The sequence below is a fragment of the Anabrus simplex genome, chromosome 10, assembly GCF_040414725.1.
Source record: "Anabrus simplex isolate iqAnaSimp1 chromosome 10, ASM4041472v1, whole genome shotgun sequence".
In the NCBI taxonomy this organism is placed as follows: Eukaryota; Metazoa; Arthropoda; class Insecta; order Orthoptera; family Tettigoniidae; genus Anabrus; species Anabrus simplex.
Genome location: NC_090274.1, coordinates 127,878,916 through 127,896,445, shown reverse-complemented (window position 1 = coordinate 127,896,445; position 17,530 = coordinate 127,878,916). Strand labels below are relative to the sequence as shown.

The 17,530-nt window shown below is 41.5% G+C and overlaps 1 protein-coding gene across 1 annotated transcript in view; it reads right to left on the bottom strand.

The window, feature by feature from the left end:
• Window positions 1-1,445: 1,445 nt before the first annotated feature.
• LOC136882136 (putative phospholipase B-like lamina ancestor) overlaps window positions 1,446-17,530 on the bottom strand; it is a 150,639-nt gene continuing 134,554 nt past the window's right edge. Inside the window, exons 8-10 of the mRNA XM_067154679.2 lie at window positions 16,225-16,477; window positions 6,184-6,498; window positions 1,446-3,777 (exon numbers count right to left, since the gene is read on the bottom strand). Coding sequence (XP_067010780.2) covers window positions 3,271-3,777; window positions 6,184-6,498; window positions 16,225-16,477 — 1,075 coding nt within the window. The 3' untranslated portion in view covers window positions 1,446-3,270. The remainder of the gene's footprint in view (window positions 3,778-6,183; window positions 6,499-16,224; window positions 16,478-17,530) is intronic.

The following is a 17,530-nucleotide window of genomic DNA, read 5'->3' as shown; positions in this document are numbered from 1 at the left end:
CTAATATAATCAGAAAGAATGCCTTCCCAAAGCTTGCATACAATGCATGTCGAACTTACTGGCCTGTAATTTTCAGCTTTATGTCTATCACCCTTTCCTTTATACACCGGGGCTACTATAACAACTCTCCATTCATCTGGTATAGTTCCTCCGACCAAACAATAGTCAAATAAGTACTTCAGATATGGTACTATATCCCAACCCATTGTCTTTAGTATATCCCCAGAAATCTGATCAATTCCAGCCGCTTTTCTAGTTTTCAACTTGGATGTTTTGTGTATTGAATGTTGACCTATGTTTTGAGTTGTAAGCTTTTAAAAATCTAGGAGTTAGATTATTAAGAAGGCATTCTTTCAAAAAGGTGATATCTTTGTTGATGATCGTTATCTTTTTCCTTAGATTTAAATATTTATAAGCGTATCTGTGGGCCTGGTTGGCCGTACTATCGTAAGTTACGTTTAACGAATAATGTAGAGTTTGAGGGATGTTCCACCATTCAACACATTGCAAAAATATATTAAATTATAAGAAGACCGGTTTCGACTCCCTTGGAGTCATCATCAGTTCTTGGTGAAAATTAAATTAAGGGGAATCTGATAACAATCAGCATAACGAAAAACCATGTACCTATAGGTGATTGCATGGAAACACATCATTGAGCTGATAGACATTACCTTGAAATGCAACGTACACTTGGCAAGCAGAACTTGGAGCTTAGCAAGTTCCCAGTTCTGGCTCTAACAGTCTTGTGTTCATAGAACACGGAACACTGGAATTACCGCATTTACGTGAATAATAACCGCATATTAAAAAAAAAAAAAATTGAGGCACGAAATTGGGGTGCAGGTTTTATTTGAGTCAATGTTGGCATTTCTTTTTCAAAATCAGCCTTCCTAAAGTTAGGGTGCGGGGAATTATTCGCGTAAATACAGTAATTCCAGTGTTCCGTGTTCTATGAACACAAGACTGTAAGAGCCAGAACTGGGAACTTTCTAAGCTCCAAGTTCTGCTTGCCAAGTGTACGTTGCATTTCAAAGTAATGTCTATCAACTCAATGATGTGTTTCCATGCAATCACCTATAGGTACATGGTTTTTCATTATGATGATTGTTATCAGATTCCTCTCAATTTAATTTTCACCAAGAACTGATGATGACTCCAAGGGAGTCGAAACCGGTTTTCTTATAATTTAATATATTTTTGCAGTGTGTTGAATGGTGGAACATCCCTCAAACTCTACATTATTTGCTCATTCCGTAGCGAAGCACGGGCATGTCAGCTAGTTTAAACAATAAATCAAACTTTTACCACCGTTCTTTTCAGTCTAAAGTTTCGTGGTAAATGTACTCATCACCATCATCATCATCATCATCATGATTTCCTAGTGTTGAAAACTGGTAGTCATCAGTAGAACACAAATGTAGGGCTGAAATGAAACAACGGACTTTGTACAAAATAAATTTATTTAAACAGCTAACTTTCTAGATGTCAGCTCTGTCTCACATTACATCACAAATACTTTTAAAAAATAATTTATTATCATAAATACAAGTTGTTCTGAGGATGTTTTAATACTATTCAAAGCAAAGAAGGAGACAGGAACAACGGGAATGGAAAGAGTCATTCAGAGAATCTGTGGGTCATCCACGCATCAGGCACGCAAGATGTAACAGAATGGTAAGGTAACTCAGTTTCAAAATTAGCAGCATAATTGATTCCAGGGCTACCAACAGCAAGAAGAGGTAGGAAAAACCAAAATGTAAGCACCAAAAATGTAGCAACATTTTGTATTTCTAATACACAAATAAAAGTTACGTTGCTTTCTTGTGTGCTTTTCGAGAACACTTTCTCCTACTACTGTCAGATTAGCTGAATGGTCAGCATTTTGGTCTTTGTACCCACTTGTTCTCCCGACAGAGTCATGGCTGTTTGTTCTAGTACTAACGTTCCTGCTACTCCCACACCGCACACTAGACTTTTGACGACGGAGCCTACACTTATCGGAGGCCACGGATAGCTGAAACAGGCCCACATGGTTTATTTTCTTAAAAGAATATAAGAAAAGGAAGAAGAAGAAATTTACGAAAGGTAATGATGAACGGGCTAAACCAAACCCTTAAACAGAGGAACAAAAGCAGGCCCATTCAAAAAGAATGAGGGAAGTCTGTGCTCAAACAGAAGCAAAGTTCACTCCTAAGTATAACAAAACTTAATGCGGTCCTCGATGGCTTGATGAGCCTATAAGTCTACTAATATGATGCTGATGTTGAGCACCACAGGACTGAGCTGGGCTCAGAAAGTAGCCTCAATCTGCATTTATTTAACACCCTCTACCAATTCGAATCTTGTGCATTTGAGTGGAAAGTCTGCTCCAGTCCAACTGGTTTGGAGATGTTCCCTGGTCAGCATGAGGTCCACTGGTTCTCTCACTGAACAAACCAAGAACCTAACAAAGTACCTAACCCAACACAATGAGATTCTACTGAATTGTGAGGCCTGTTCAACGTTGAAACTACAACGCAAATGCGAAGTCTTGGCAATTTCCGGTACACAGCCCTGTATACTGATATTCATCATTGGTAATCGCTTAGCCGCTGTTTGTTTACGAGCGCATTGTGATTGTCAATATGTCTGAATATTATGAGTAGCAGATCAACATTCGCTACAGCTGGGAACTGGGGAGACCATTTACTGAGACAGAGACCAAAGAGGTGAGACTAAACGTGAAATTGTTGCTACGGTCCTTTTCTGACTACCAATCGTATTGTGCACCATGAATTCCTACCTGAGGGTCAAACGTTGAATCACCGGTATCACGTAGAGGTCTTTCGACATTGGAAAGAAGAAGTTACCAGGAAAAGACCAGACTTGTGGAAATACCATTCCCGGAGTGCTTACCTATCCTCCCTATTCGCCTGCGGACTTTTCTCTACTCCTCAAACTGAAATCAAAGTAGAAGTGTACAGGATCCGGGACTGCGTTGTGAGCCCACTAAAGAGTTATTTTCTGAACAGACGTCATACTCTGCATTAGGTCACTAGATTTGAAGGAAAATTTTGCCGTTAACAAAATAAAATTGTTAGAAGTGATTAATTTGAAATGAATTTTGAACGACACGAACGTTATCAAATCCACTTCCGCTCTAGAAAATATCTGCGTGAAAGGTATATAATTTGTATCTCAGAATTTCATTGGAAATGAGCTAACAGTTCTGTTGACAACCCTGAATCACAGACTTTTAATGAAGGATAGTTCGAACAAACTGCCAGTTCAGAGCATTTCCTCATACTTGTTGACCCAAACCCATTTGCATGGGACAGAGTCAAAGTGCCAGACATCTGGATGACCAATGTGATACAGTTCGCTGAACAGGCTAGAGGACCAGCGGAAAGGTTGAGGCGTTCTCTTAATATCAGCAACATCATCATCATCATCTTGACTATCACCACCATCTTCACCAGCAACGTCAACGGGAGCAGGTCCGGACGTGACGTGTAGCTGGGTTCGCAGGCCTGGCCAGCCTACTATCACCTTTGTGTCGATTGCTCCAAGAGGTCTTGGGAACTCTTTGGACAGATCACCTCTACCGGCTATGGCCTGGAGTGGGTCTCGCGACGAAAGGGGATCCTCGGTGTAGTTGTTACTCCTCATGAGAAGACGAACCGATTCAAGATCTGTTGCCCGAGATTGGTCTCTGCTGAAGATCTGTGCAACGGGCGACTTTTCGTACGAAAGAAGTATCTCGTTCTGCTTTCCCCAGCTCGCTTCACTAATGTCCTGGAGAAAAACAAGCAGTTAGTTCTGGTCTTGATAAGAAACACTCTCATATCACAAGAAGCAAGAGGAGGAAGTGCAGAAAGCTGGAAGGGCAGTAGAGATGGCTGCTGGAAAAGTAAAGGGAATGTTGAAGAAAACTGGTGATAACATACCTCAATTTAGAAATGATGTAAGATAGCATATCCAGAGCAAAGTCATGAAGTAGAAAGGATTTCAAAAAATAAAAGTTCAGACACAACAATTATTGAGTACTCTCCAGACTCCTGTGGATTAGACTGACTGATTTTGAAAGAGAACTGCCAGAGAAGTGTTCCGACGTCACTGTTGTTCGTAATGAAGCTGTGAAGGAAACAAAGGAAAAGTACGCGGACAGAGAGCTTGAGGTGATGTGCAAGGTTGACTGGTAGTTATGGAATGAATGAGAAAAGACTGTAAAACCTGGGGGACAAGACCTTCATATTCTGCAAACAAACAACACTGAAATTACTGCTCAGGGTTGTGTTCACTTCTGGTTCTCACAACAAACAAGAAGGTATATATCGTGGAACATACGGAGTGGGCACAGTTTGCTTCAGGTTGAGGAACGATTTAATAAGGAGAGAAGTTCTACCATAGAGGATGAGTCTTATGTCAAAGAAAAGAGGTAACAGGGAGCCCACAACTTCTCCAACAGTACTGAAAACGTAGTCATGGAATACTGGGCCCCTACTTCATGGAGGACGCTGCACAGAATCCAAAACACAGTGGACCTAGTCTACAGACACCTCATTCTTACCCCATATGTGCCGTTTTCGTCGCACCAGAAACTCGCCCCTCCGACGACACTGGATGAGCAAGATGGAGGAAGAGCCCATACCGCAATGGAGTAACTTACCCTTTTGCAACGACACTTTGCAGATCACCTAATTCCTCGTGGAACTCCATTCCTGCTCCTCTGGTCTGATGATCGCAGATGCAAACATATGGTGCATGTTAAAAGAAGATGAAAAATATTCCTGAATTACGCAAGAAGATAACATGTCCTTACAGCAACATTTAATAATGTTCAGAAACGTTATGAACAATGTGTGGAGCGCGATGGCTCTGTTGTTTGGTGTGCTACAGGAGAAGCAGACAACGTGAGGAACATGACGTGAGACGTGGACACTGAAAAGATGAAGTATAATAGGAAAAGACAAGAGTAAGAAATGAGGATGTTGGGAACGCAACAGAGTGGAAGTATCAGGCCATACTGAGAGGATGGAAGATGGAAAGATGCCATGACTTCCCAGCAAGTTGGTCGTGCGGTTAGGGTTGCACAGTTGTGAGCTTATATTCGGGAGATAGTGGCTTCAAATCCCACTGCCAGCAGCCCTGAAGATGGTTGTCTGTAGTAGCAGGCAAATGCTGGGGCGGTGCCTTAAATAAGGCCATGGCCACTTCCTTGGCACTCCTACCCCTTTCCTAAACCATCATCACCATAAAACCTATCTGTGTCGGTGCAACCTAAAGCAGATTGTGAAAATGAAAATCCACAGCCTGTTCGACCGAGTCAGGAATGGAATGAATGAAGCCCCATCTAGCGGAAGGGGCCTGTCGCACTCCTATGAGGCAATGATTAATGTCCGACAGATGAAATGAAATGATATTGGAGAATGTTCCTACAATGAAAGATAAATGGGAAAACTGGAATACTTGGAGAAAAACCTGTCCCCCCTACACTTTGTCCAGTACAAATCTGACATGGAGTGACCGGGATTTGAACCACAGAACCCAGCGGTGAGAGGTCGGCGTGTTGCTGCGTGAGTCGCAGAGGCTCTGTAAAGCAAACTACAAGATGCCAAGACCAGACACGAGTACATAAGACAAGCACGGCAGGTCAGCATAGGAAGAAGAAATTAGGATATCTTGAAATTGACAACAAGCTTTCTCTTCATCAATTTGCAATTTCCTGAGCTCCAACACATTTGTGCTGCTTCCCCAGCAGGACAGAGAGTGTCAACACTCATCTCAGAGCTTCAGTCTTGATGCAGGAATTTAGAGTAAGAGGAAAGTTGAATAAACACAGGAAAAGGGAAGAAAAGGATGTGTTGACTAGGAGCACAGGAGAAATGGGCAGAAACAGGTTTTTTGGTGAGAGCGACCAAGGTGACGACTGACGAGGCAGACTGAATGCTGCAAGGCATTACTTCCTGGCTAAAGTAATTTTGGATTTTACAATCTGACCAATTGGAAATAACTCTAGATGAGTAAGATTCAAAAACAAATCTGCTTCACTCTACCACTTGTTATAATATTGTATTAAAGTGCAACATGCAGCCACTAGCTCCAAACAACATCTCTACTTCATTACTTTGCCTGTGTCACAGATTTCCTATACACGCGCACAGTCAAAGCAAATTTCTACAAATTGTTTTGGAACAGTACCTCAAAGAAGGGAACTCCACCAGAAGCAGACCAGTAGCCTTGTTTCTCGAGCTGGTGGCTCAGGTCGGCTATGTGTACCAGTTCCGGGAGTTGTTCAACAACCCACAGCAGGCCTTTCAATTCGAAGTGCTGTTGTATCTTCTTGGGGTTCTTCTTCTTCTTGACGATTGCAGAACGTGATGCCAGGCGACCGTAATCTACCACCATCCACTGCTTATTACCAGTTCCGCTGTTGTGCTGCGTCAGACGGCGAGCCCAAGTGCGCCCGCAGGTGGCGAGACGATTGGCCGCCATGGCTCGGGGACCAACCAGCACCTTTAAGCACCAAGCAAAGTTGTTGACTTTTATTCCTACAACTATTGCATTCAGGCACATCGAATAGGAATATATTTAAATAATGAAAAAGAACAAGTCAAATCATACAAGAAAACATAACAAGAGATAGAAGAAGGAGACAAGGTGGATGTTCTCTCCTCATCAATGTCTGTTCTTCTCAGCCCCCAAGGAGCTCGTTTCTCCTTCATCTTGATGTGGCCGTGAAACATAAACGAGCTTGACGTGTTCCTCTGTCTGAGATCTACGTCTGAAGAAGAGGACCTGTGTCTCGTGAACCCCTCAATACTTCTTACGTCAGGCTCTACATCGAGAGCGGTGATGTGTCCGTCAACTAGAAGAGTCGGGAGGGCGTATAGTCTTTCATTCACAGATGAATGTGCAAGGAGGAACAATGGTGGCTCTGTATTGACTTGTGACTTGAAATTACTTTTTGAGAATGTATTGGTCTATCTTTTCAATGTTAATTAATTATCCACTAATTAAATAGAATTTAGAGCATCTTCAGGTACTAAATACTGTATTAGTATATTACAAGTTCAAAGGGATGTGCCCTACACAAGCTAAGGCATGACTAAAAGGGCCCCAGGGGCTCACAACTTGGCAGCGTGGGTTGGTCAACACTGTTGTGTAACAATATTCTTTTTAGACTAGCATCGGTGGAACGGAATGATTTTAACGGCAATCTGTATATACTGATGTTTTAGGAACAAACATCTGACAAGCGTAGTTTCTATATGGACAGCAGGTGAGCATGCGAACTGGTGGCAGTACAGACAGACAGACAGACAGACAGACAGACAGACAGACAGACAGACAGACAGACAGACAGACAGACAGACAGACAGACAGACAGACAGACAGACCTAGACAAAATATCGCAAAATTTCGTACAGTACGTTCCCAGGGTAAAAGGTCTAAATCAGCAAGAACTTACAATTAAAGATAGGACCACAATTATTAGTAAGCAGAGTTAGCGCATAGCGTTGCTGAGACGAATCCAAAAGGGCTTGTGTGGTAAGTACAGAGTTCACAAGAGAAAACAAAGGGGAGTGATAGAACTATCAGGAATATTTGTAAGAACAGAGTTCATTTGCAAGATATATTTTAAAACACATTAAGAAAAAACAAAGTGATTACAGTAATTAAGTTTGACAGAGTTTAACATCATAGAATAGGGTGGGTAACATTTTAAAAGTGAATATTTATACAAATTTGGAAAGAGTAACAAGGAACTTTAACAAATGTGATCATATTGATCAGGACTAGATTTGAAGATACACGAAGAGTTTTATCGAACTTGAAGGAAGTAGACACTTTTAAAAACACTAGTATTTTACAAACAAGGAGTGGCAAGGCCACAATTACAATTTAAAGACCACCAGGGTTACAAATTTAATATAAATGACTTACAACGAAAAAAGATGGGATCATAAAACAAATTGAAGAAAGGTAAGAGGAAAAATCGAAAGACTGGCGAGGGAGGGACAAGCAAAAAAATCAGGCTGCTTTGATTTTTACAGGGTTAGTTAACTCACGTGGACACTAGGTGTATAAAATGTTTTCCCAAGCTGATTGTTATTATTTTAAATAAACTGGGAGAGTCTTGCGGCACATCCATAAGGAAGTGAAAGTATTATGTACTCAAATTTGCCACACTAAATAAAGTCCAAGCAGCACTTGATGCCTGAAGGGCAAAACTGTAGTTAAGTCTTAAGCCGAAACACCTAATTAGTGCATGATGAATTTTTGCTCACCCAGCATAGCGATGAACTTTCAGAAGTGACGTTGCAATTTGTAAATAAAATATCGCAACGGACCAGCCGCTTGAAAATAAAACTGCTCCCTGCACTGCAGGCGGTCACTTAATGCCTGACTGCCAGTTCGAGGGTGGAACGAGGTGAAGTCCACAACATACTAGAAGTGCACACGATGTAGAAGAGGGGAGGGTAAGGAGCGAGAGCAGCAGTAAACCGGCAAAGAAGACAAAAACACAGAAGTAGTAGATGTTCTAGGGAGCATGTAACACCAAGGGGCACTTAGCTGAGTCCTGGCATTGCTTCTACTTACTTGTGGCAGGCTCCTCACTTTCATTTATCCTATCTGACCTTCCTTGGTCAACTCTTGTTCTTTTCTGGCCCTGACGGTATTAGGTTTGTAAATCTTAGAGAATCTTTCATTTTTACGCCCTTTGTGGCTCTTGTTTTCCTTTGGCTGATACCTTTATTTTTTGAAGTGTCAGATCTCATCCATGTTTTCTCTCCGATTAGTGTCTGGGTAGACCGGAATTGTCAGCCGTTCCGAAACATTGGGAGCTTGAAGAGGAGTACACTGTACCGGCACACAGAACTGTAACTGCTCTGCATCAGCGGGGAAGTGCCTGTACCGGACGGAACGTGAAGAAATAGTCGGAACACTGAAATTCGTGCCCAATAATCATGTTTAAAGGTCGCTTTCAGGTTAAAATTTTGCAGTCAATCACATATCATGGTTACAGCGACAATACAGATGTTTAAAAGTAAATATTCCAAGGATATTTTCACCAATTGAAATGTATCGGCCTATAGTGTGAGCCAGTAAAACTTCACGCCACATGAAAAAGAAGTCGGAACTGTGAAACGCACCCAAAAGCATCATGTTTGCATGTTACTTTCAGGATAAGAATGTTTTAATTCATTCGGAGATACACCTGTCACAATTACACTGACAGTAGGATGTATTTACAAATATCACAAATAGAACTCCAGTGAGACATTCTGCAAAGTTTACCATCTTTTGTACGGTACACAATGTTACTAGACTTCAATGAAAACGCTCTTACAGAACAGTTGAAAACAGAACACATTACTGTAAGTGATTCGCACGAACTGAAGGCGGGTGGCGGTGCAACGGGACTCACGGAACAAAGAGGATACGACAGAACACAGAACACTCCATCATGTGGCGGCACACTGCCCATATCAACAGTCAGCTAGTACGAAGGGGATTGCATAGCGGCCCTTCTGGCGGGACAGCGAGTCACTGTCTCGGTCTCACTTGAGAACGTTTCGGAACAACTGACACACAGTGTGCCAAAACAGGGACGTAGTCCTCAACCCTACGTTACATTAAGACTAAGTGATACGATGTGATATCCTAAAATGTTTAGTTTCTACTTGCAACTTTGTAATTTGAAGTAAAAATGATCCATTTGGCAAAATACTGATAGGCATCTCAGGTAATGAACATAAATTGACTGATTTTAAACTAAATATTTCTTATTGTTAGTACACAAAATATACAATCTGGAACACCAGGCTCCAGTGGGTGCGAGGAACATTCTGGTTGGCAGTAATGACAGTAACGTATGAAAGAGGAAAGGCTCTAGGGAAATGCGATGGCTAGGACAAGGTAAGTTGCAGAATCAAAGATCATTTTGGCTGTTTCTCAGGAAACAATAGACCGAATCATCTAAACAAAATTTGCATCATACTGCGAAAGCAAAAACAAAACAGTAAAGGCTGTCATTCCGTTATCAGATAGAGTTTTATTGATCAAAACCAAACCAAACCCCACGGCACTTAACGCCCTTGAAAGGGCCTTGGCCCTCCCAGCGACTGCTGCTCAGCCCAAACGGCTGCAGATTACGAGGGGTCATGTCGTCAACACGACGCATCCTCTCGGCCGTTATTCTGGGCTTTCTAGACTGGGTTTATTGATCAAGTTTAACTCAAATCCTTTTGATGTGAATATCATACAAGTATATCCTCCCACATGTGATGACAATACTGAAAAGTTTTATGGAAACATTGATGAAGCCCTAAAAGTAACAAAAAAAATAATTGAAATAACGAAGGATATTAATGTGAGACTGTAAAAGTGGGAAAAGATGTGGGGGGAAATGATGGCAGGAACAGGTTTGTTCAATTTTCTCAACAAGAGAGATTTCTTATGACAAATACTTTCTATAAGTTACTAGCATGGAAAATGTACACCTGGAAAGCAAATACCAAATTCTGATTAAGGCAGTGAAAACTTATCCTGGTGCTGATATTTCAGATAATAATCCACTAGCCGGTAAAAATAACCTGAAATCAAACAAAATCTTTTTTCTTTCTCTACAAGTTGCTTTACGTTGCACAGACAAAGATAGGTCTTATGGCGACAATGGGACAGAAAGGGCTAGGAGTGGGAAGGAAGCTGCCATCGCCAGAATTAAGGTACATTTTCGTGGTGTGAAAATGGGAAACCACTGAACAAAGAAGATGACGAAAGAGTTTGTCAGTCAAACTTGATACTGCAAAACTCCAAGATGCAAACATTAGGAGTACAATACTCAAAGACGTCTGAACAAAAGGAATGAAATGCCAAAGGACAATTCAGTACAACTGTACTGGATCCAGGAAATCATCATCAGAAAAAACACATCGATGACTGTTGAAATCCTTGATTGGATGGACCAATGGAGGCTGGTACAAACACAAGAACTGAAAAGTATAAAGAACTCGAGACCAAAATATGCCAAATCATGCTGCAGGGTTACATACTCTTATATAACAATGAAGGGAAGATCGTCATCGAACATGAAGAAATACTGAACAGCTGGAATGTCTATGCAACTCATCTTTTCCATGATAACACTTTGCGGACGGAACCCGAATCTACTTGTGTTTGTATATATATATATTTGTATTGAAAAGGTGGACACAATAATTTTAATCTTGAAAGAGTTTACTTATTGTATCTTCAATACGGAACAAAATGAGATTAGTTACTCGTTGCTGATGTGTCGTGATTTAACCCGTGTTCACGAGACTTGTACATTTGGTGACATCTGTTGGAACTTCTGAAAGTAGCTAGCAGCCTTCATTTATAGAATCTCATTGTTGAAAGTTTTGTTTATTTCATGCTACCTTTACTTTTTGTTCTTCTTGTGTTTTATGCTTCAATTTCTTAGTTTTCTGACCCAATGTTTATGTTGTTCAAAGAGCCATGTGGTGGGTAACATGGCACCTCCATGTTTAGATTAGGACAAATGAAATGCATGTGGATAATTATTCTTAAATGCCCAAGTAACTTCCAGGAACTGAGTTTAATACTGAAAGCTCTTCTGAAAAAAGTGTGAGTAGTGATGGGGAAGATACACCCCTTGAAAAACGACGTGAAATCTGTATAAGTTGCCGTATGCCTCTTGCTACACAAATTATCACACCAGAAAATATTAGGACTCCTTCAGAAGATTTCCAGTGAATGTTTCCAGAATCAGTAGAGCCAGGCTCATATGCTTGCACTAAGTTGCTCAGGAAATGACTGGACGCAGGTCAGCAATGTCCTTCTGCTTGTGATACAGACGAAGGACCATTAATAACTCGACAGGAAGTAGAAAATGCACTCAAAAACTGCAAAAACAGAAAAGCACCTGGACCTCATGGTATGCCTGTAGAAATATTAAAAATGGATATCCTGATAGAGCTGTTCAATCTAGTATACACCAATGGATCAATCCCTTCTGATTGGCTGACATAAACTTTCATCCCTATTCCAAAGAAAACAATGGTTAAATCTCGTGGAGATTACAGAATTATAAGCCTAATGAGCCATGTTCTCAAAATCTTCCAAAAAAGTAATACATGCAAGAATATACAGCAAATATGAATCATACATAGGTAGCACCCAGTTTGGTTTCCGTAATTGATTCGTCACCAGAGAGGCATTGCTGGGGATGCATAGATATGTCTGTGAATGTATACACTTGTTTTTTCGGTTATGAAAAAGCTTTTGAGCACATGAAACAGGAAAGTTGCTGCATATTGGTGGGATGGTAGACACATCTGAATTATTGCCAACCTGTACTGGAGTCAGACCGCATCACAAACGCCTGTGCTACTGAAATAAGTCAAGGGCATGTTCTGAAGCATTAGAAGGAAAACAGGAGGCCATCACTGTTAATGGGATCTGCAATGATACTGTTCTGCTTGCAACAAGTGCTGAAGACGTTGAACACAGTGCTGCAGCAGGTCTGCGTTTAAACACGAAAAAGAGCAAATTAATGGTCATAAGCAAACATGTCAGTGAACCTGTTAACTTGACAGCAGCTGGCACATCACTGGAGCTTTAGGTATGTCAGCAGCGAACTTGATCACAGCTGTTGATGTTAGGCCCCGGATTGAACAGGCAAGGATTGCATTCAAGAGAATGAGCAAACTTCTCTCGAGATCAATATCCGTCTCCGCTTACTTTGGTGTTGTGTATTCTCCATATTACTTTATGGTACCGAGCCTCAGATGCTAACAGAGAACACCTTTGACATGTGGTACTACCGATGCCTGCTCTGAATATTGTAGGTTGACAGAATATGTAACAGTGAAGTGCCTGAACAGAGAACTAAACGTCATGTGCAATATCAAACAGACGAAACTTGAGTACTCTGGACATTCAAAATTATATAGACTCCTTCAACTTATCTTAAAAGATAAAACTGAAGGACGAAGAAGTAGGGAAATATCTTGGCTGCAGAATATACAAGAATACAATGCATTCAATAAGTCCAGTCTTTTTCATCTTGCTGACAACAAGAATGAGGTCGCCCTGATGACTGCCGACATCCGATGATGAATGATACAAGAAGGAAATGAAGAACCCCGTGTTGACAGCATGCAGGATCCACAGCTGTGATTGGTGGGCGAGTTGAAAGCAGTGCAGTGACAGGAAGTGTGTAAAGTTATACGAGGGCGAATCAAAAAGTAAGCTACACTTGCTCACCGCAAAAGCACGCTCTATGTCGTGACCCTGACCAATGCGGAGCGAGCTACAGCAATTGCTGACACGTCCAAAAGGAAGGCTGCTGTGGTATCACATCGTGTTGTGTGTGCAGAGCGAGCTCGGCTCAATGGCACGCCAACTGGATGATTACTCTAGACTGGAGGTGCATGCAACAGTCAGATTTCCATGGGCTAAATGGTTCAATTGCATGAAATCACTGCTGTATATGATAAGCGTGCAATTTTTCGCCCTGATATTGTAAAGTAGTGTAAGCAATTTGACGCCGGACACACGGATCTCACGGATGAATATTCCGAAGGCAGGCTGGCAATGTCCAGTACCATTGCAAATTACAACCATGTGGATGGGATCATTAGAGAGAATTGGTGCATGACACTGCAGAAAATTGGCAGCGTGTTGAACATTTTCTCCATTGTCCACCAGCACCTTGAATTACATAAACTGTGTGAAAGATGGGTCCCATGTCTGCTAACCTGTGTTCACAAGGGACAACGTTTCCAGTTGTCACTGGCATTTTTGCAACGGTATTCTGTGGATGGCAACGAGTTTCTGCGGTGAATCATCACAGGGGATGAAATGTGGGTCCCACCACTTCATTCCCGAAACAAAGAGAACATCCATGGAAGAAGGAAGGCCAAGGCCCAACTTTCAGCAGGAAAGGTAACAGTGATAGTGTTCTTTGACATGGAGAGTGTGCTGCACGTGGAATTTATGCCAAAAGGCATGACAATCAACTTGGCTTCATACTGTCAAACACTGAACCGGTTGCGTAAGGCAATTAAAGAAAAGCGCCGGGGAAAATTGAGTGATGGTGTCATTTTGTTGCACGATAACACAACAACTCACACTGCAGCGATTCAAGTGGAAGGTATGGCAACATCCTCCATACAGCCCAGACTTAGCGCCATGCGATTATCATGTGTTCGGTAAGCTGAGAAAGGATCTCAGTGGACGACAATTCCAGAACGATGAGGACGTGAAAGCAGTTGTCTCCAGGTGCTTACATAGTGGTGAAGGTGCTTTCTACGCGTCCGGAATCAAAGAGTTCCCAGAAATGTTTACAGTGTCTTGGGACTACGTGGAAAAGTGAACCTACAGTGTATGTTGTCATATGCGTGTTGCCTATGTGTAGGTGGCCATAACTTGGAAGTTGAACTTACTTTTTGATTCGCCCTCGTGCCTTCTGAACCAGACTAGGTTATTGGTAAAATCATTACAACAGCAAAACTCTGTGTTAAAGTCACGTAAGACATAGATGGGTCGCCCAATTTTTATCTTGTTTGCCCATTATTTACCCAGCCTGGTTTGTAGGTGATCTCACAGAACAGAATGTATTTGGAGAACGTTTGCACAAACAGCATTTACAATCCATTTTCCACCACTGGAGAGTAAGTAGCACCTCTACAAACAGAACTAAATCAGCAGTTGGTTATTCTCTCAAAATATAACAACCATTGTTTCCTTCCTTTAAAAGATAGGAAAGTGCGTCAGACATCAATCGCTAATTATAAAATGTGAGTTTCTGACACACGCTGAAGCCATATTCACGATCATGGTCAATTCTGTCCGTGTTACAAAAATCTTGGTGACCAGTAATTAGCACAATTATTGTGATCCTGAACAAATTCAGTCACTGGAAGCTCAACGCTTCTCTACAAGTCACCAATAAGCCACGTCAAGCCTAACACCAAAACACACATCGTCTTGCACTGAAACTGCACAAGTTCAAGTGTGAAATTTCATTGAGCTCAATTAGACAATCTAGTTGCTTTTAACACAAACTAGATTTTGAATTGTGCACAGGCTTGTGTGTCCTAAGGAACATTCTTGTCTAAATCTGTACAGGGGTTATCTTCTCCCTTAATTCCATTACAAAAAGCAGTAATACAATATTTGAAAGTTCTGAAATATGCCAGCCTTGAGTTGGAAGATTGACCGGCATGTACAGGAACTAATGAAATTCATCAGAACAATGAACCAAAAGCCCAGGAAGGACAAGATTTGAAATTAAGCAAGTCTGAAGGAGATTGGCATCAAAATACCTCTTACCGAGCTTTTAGGAAGATGCAGGCTACAGTGGTGTGGAAATGTTATGAGGATGGATGGAACAAGAACAGCAAGGAGTTACTTTGACAGAGAAGTACAAGGGGAAAGGCCAATTGGGCGGCCAAGGAATCTATGGATAGACACAGTGAAATCAGAGGTCAGCAAGAGGAATGCCAAGTGGGAGGAACAGAAACTATACTTGGAAAGGAAAAAGTGGCGAGCGCTTGTACACCACACCCGGGAAACTGGAGCTGGAAAATCATGATGATGATATAAAGGAACTCACATGAGGCAAAATTCTGGCACCTTGGCACTACCAAAAATCTTAAAAGTTGTTAGTGGGACATAAAACCTAGAGCTTCCATTTGATCCACTGAACTGTCAACTCTCTCAGGCTGAATTCATCGTTGGAGGTGGCTCGTGCTGTTCGCATTCACACCTAGTAGAATGCAAGTGCCGTATATTTTCTTGTCAAGTTTCATCGGCACCAGGATGTAGCCGAGTACGCTGGTCGTCAACCTGTACTTCCCTGTGCTTCAGGTATAAGTACTCCTCAACAATTCCAAGCACTCAATTGCCAATGCTTCCTTGATTTCACATTGCAAATATTCCAGTTCCTCAGAAATGCTGCTGGTAATGATATCATAGGTGGTTAAAATAGGCATCATCAGTGTTAATGGTTTTTTTTGACCCCCATAAGAGTCAAACATAAAACCAATATCTTTTAATATTTTCTGAACCCATTGATCCTTTCTTCATTTTATAAGTTGTGACAATCTGCAGTTCTGTCTCCTCCAGGAGATCTCTGTGCTGTTCTCAGTGGGTCAGCCTGTGGAACACTATTCCTCTTAAGCCTCACTATGAGACACGGAAAACTCTCGTATCCAAGCAGAAACTTACCCGCTTTGTGGGGCGGACATCGTCCCAGGACGCTTCATTGTTGTTGCTTATAGCAGTTCCCACAACAGCCAGCTGGTGTTTCTTGGTCTGACTGCCTGCTCCTGACACCAGGTACAGATCGTCCTGGGAGTGTAATGCTCCTGGGTAGCTCGTGAAAGAAATCACTTGACCAGGAACTACTGCTGCGTCTGGAGCACTCGTCATGTGGTAGTTAAACTCGTAGCGTTTGCGAACCCGTAACATGGACTGATACCTGAAACAGAAAGTCTTAGCAGTTACATCGGTATATTTAGCATTCTGAAGTTAATTCTGATAAATAGGTAATGTTTTTAATAATATCAAAATGAGATTCAAATCACATTTGCATAGACCTGATAGTAAAATAAAAAAGGGCATAAAATATAATCAAATTGTACATTTGTTTAAAGCACATATACGTGGAGGAGACGTCGCAGTAGAATCTCACATCTTACTGAAGAACCACAGCGAGTTTCTCTCGTCGGTTCGTAGGCCGCCACACTGAGCTCAGTGAAACCCCGGCTTCTTGTCCAAATCATCTTAGGGACTTTGTAAGCATATGTTCCAATCTTTCAGAATTTTCATTTACTTTTTCCTCGTTAAATACACGTTTTTTAACATTTTGCTTCTTATTGAGTAAAGAAGCAGTTCCTCTCAATTCATTTACGAGTTTCTACATGGGGTTTTGATGTGGAGGGTGTACACCTGGAAATTGTGTTACAAATCACTTCTCTGCAAGACTCTGTTTTCACATAATTATCGTACATAAACACTCTTCCCTCTACTGTGTACACATGTGGAGGCATTATGAGAATTATACCCCAAAGTAACAGTTGGAGCGACTTAACACAAGTTCTAAGCATGGACCTGAACTGTGAAGTGTGGGCATTCCCGTGCTGTGTAACGGGAAGTGACGATTCAACGGGTGACATAACTGGGCCAAGCAATGAGAGAAACTAATTGTATGTGTCAATACAACTCACTAATGTGCTATGAAGTAAATATTTTTTATTTGTGACTTATTATACTTGCCATGAATTTACCCCACTCTAGCGAAAAGCTAACCCAGTTTATGGCAACAGAGAAAAAGAGAACAAATTATTTCTTCTTCTGCTGCCTCCCGGTACCAGGTTCTCTACTGTTGTTCTCTGAACGCTCTGGGTCCTTTCACACCTCTTGTTGCATTCCATCATTATTCTGACGTTTCTTATTATTTCCATCCCGCCAAAATGACCAAACCACACCAGCCTACTAGTTCGTGTTCTTTTTTGTACCTTGTCTACCTCCA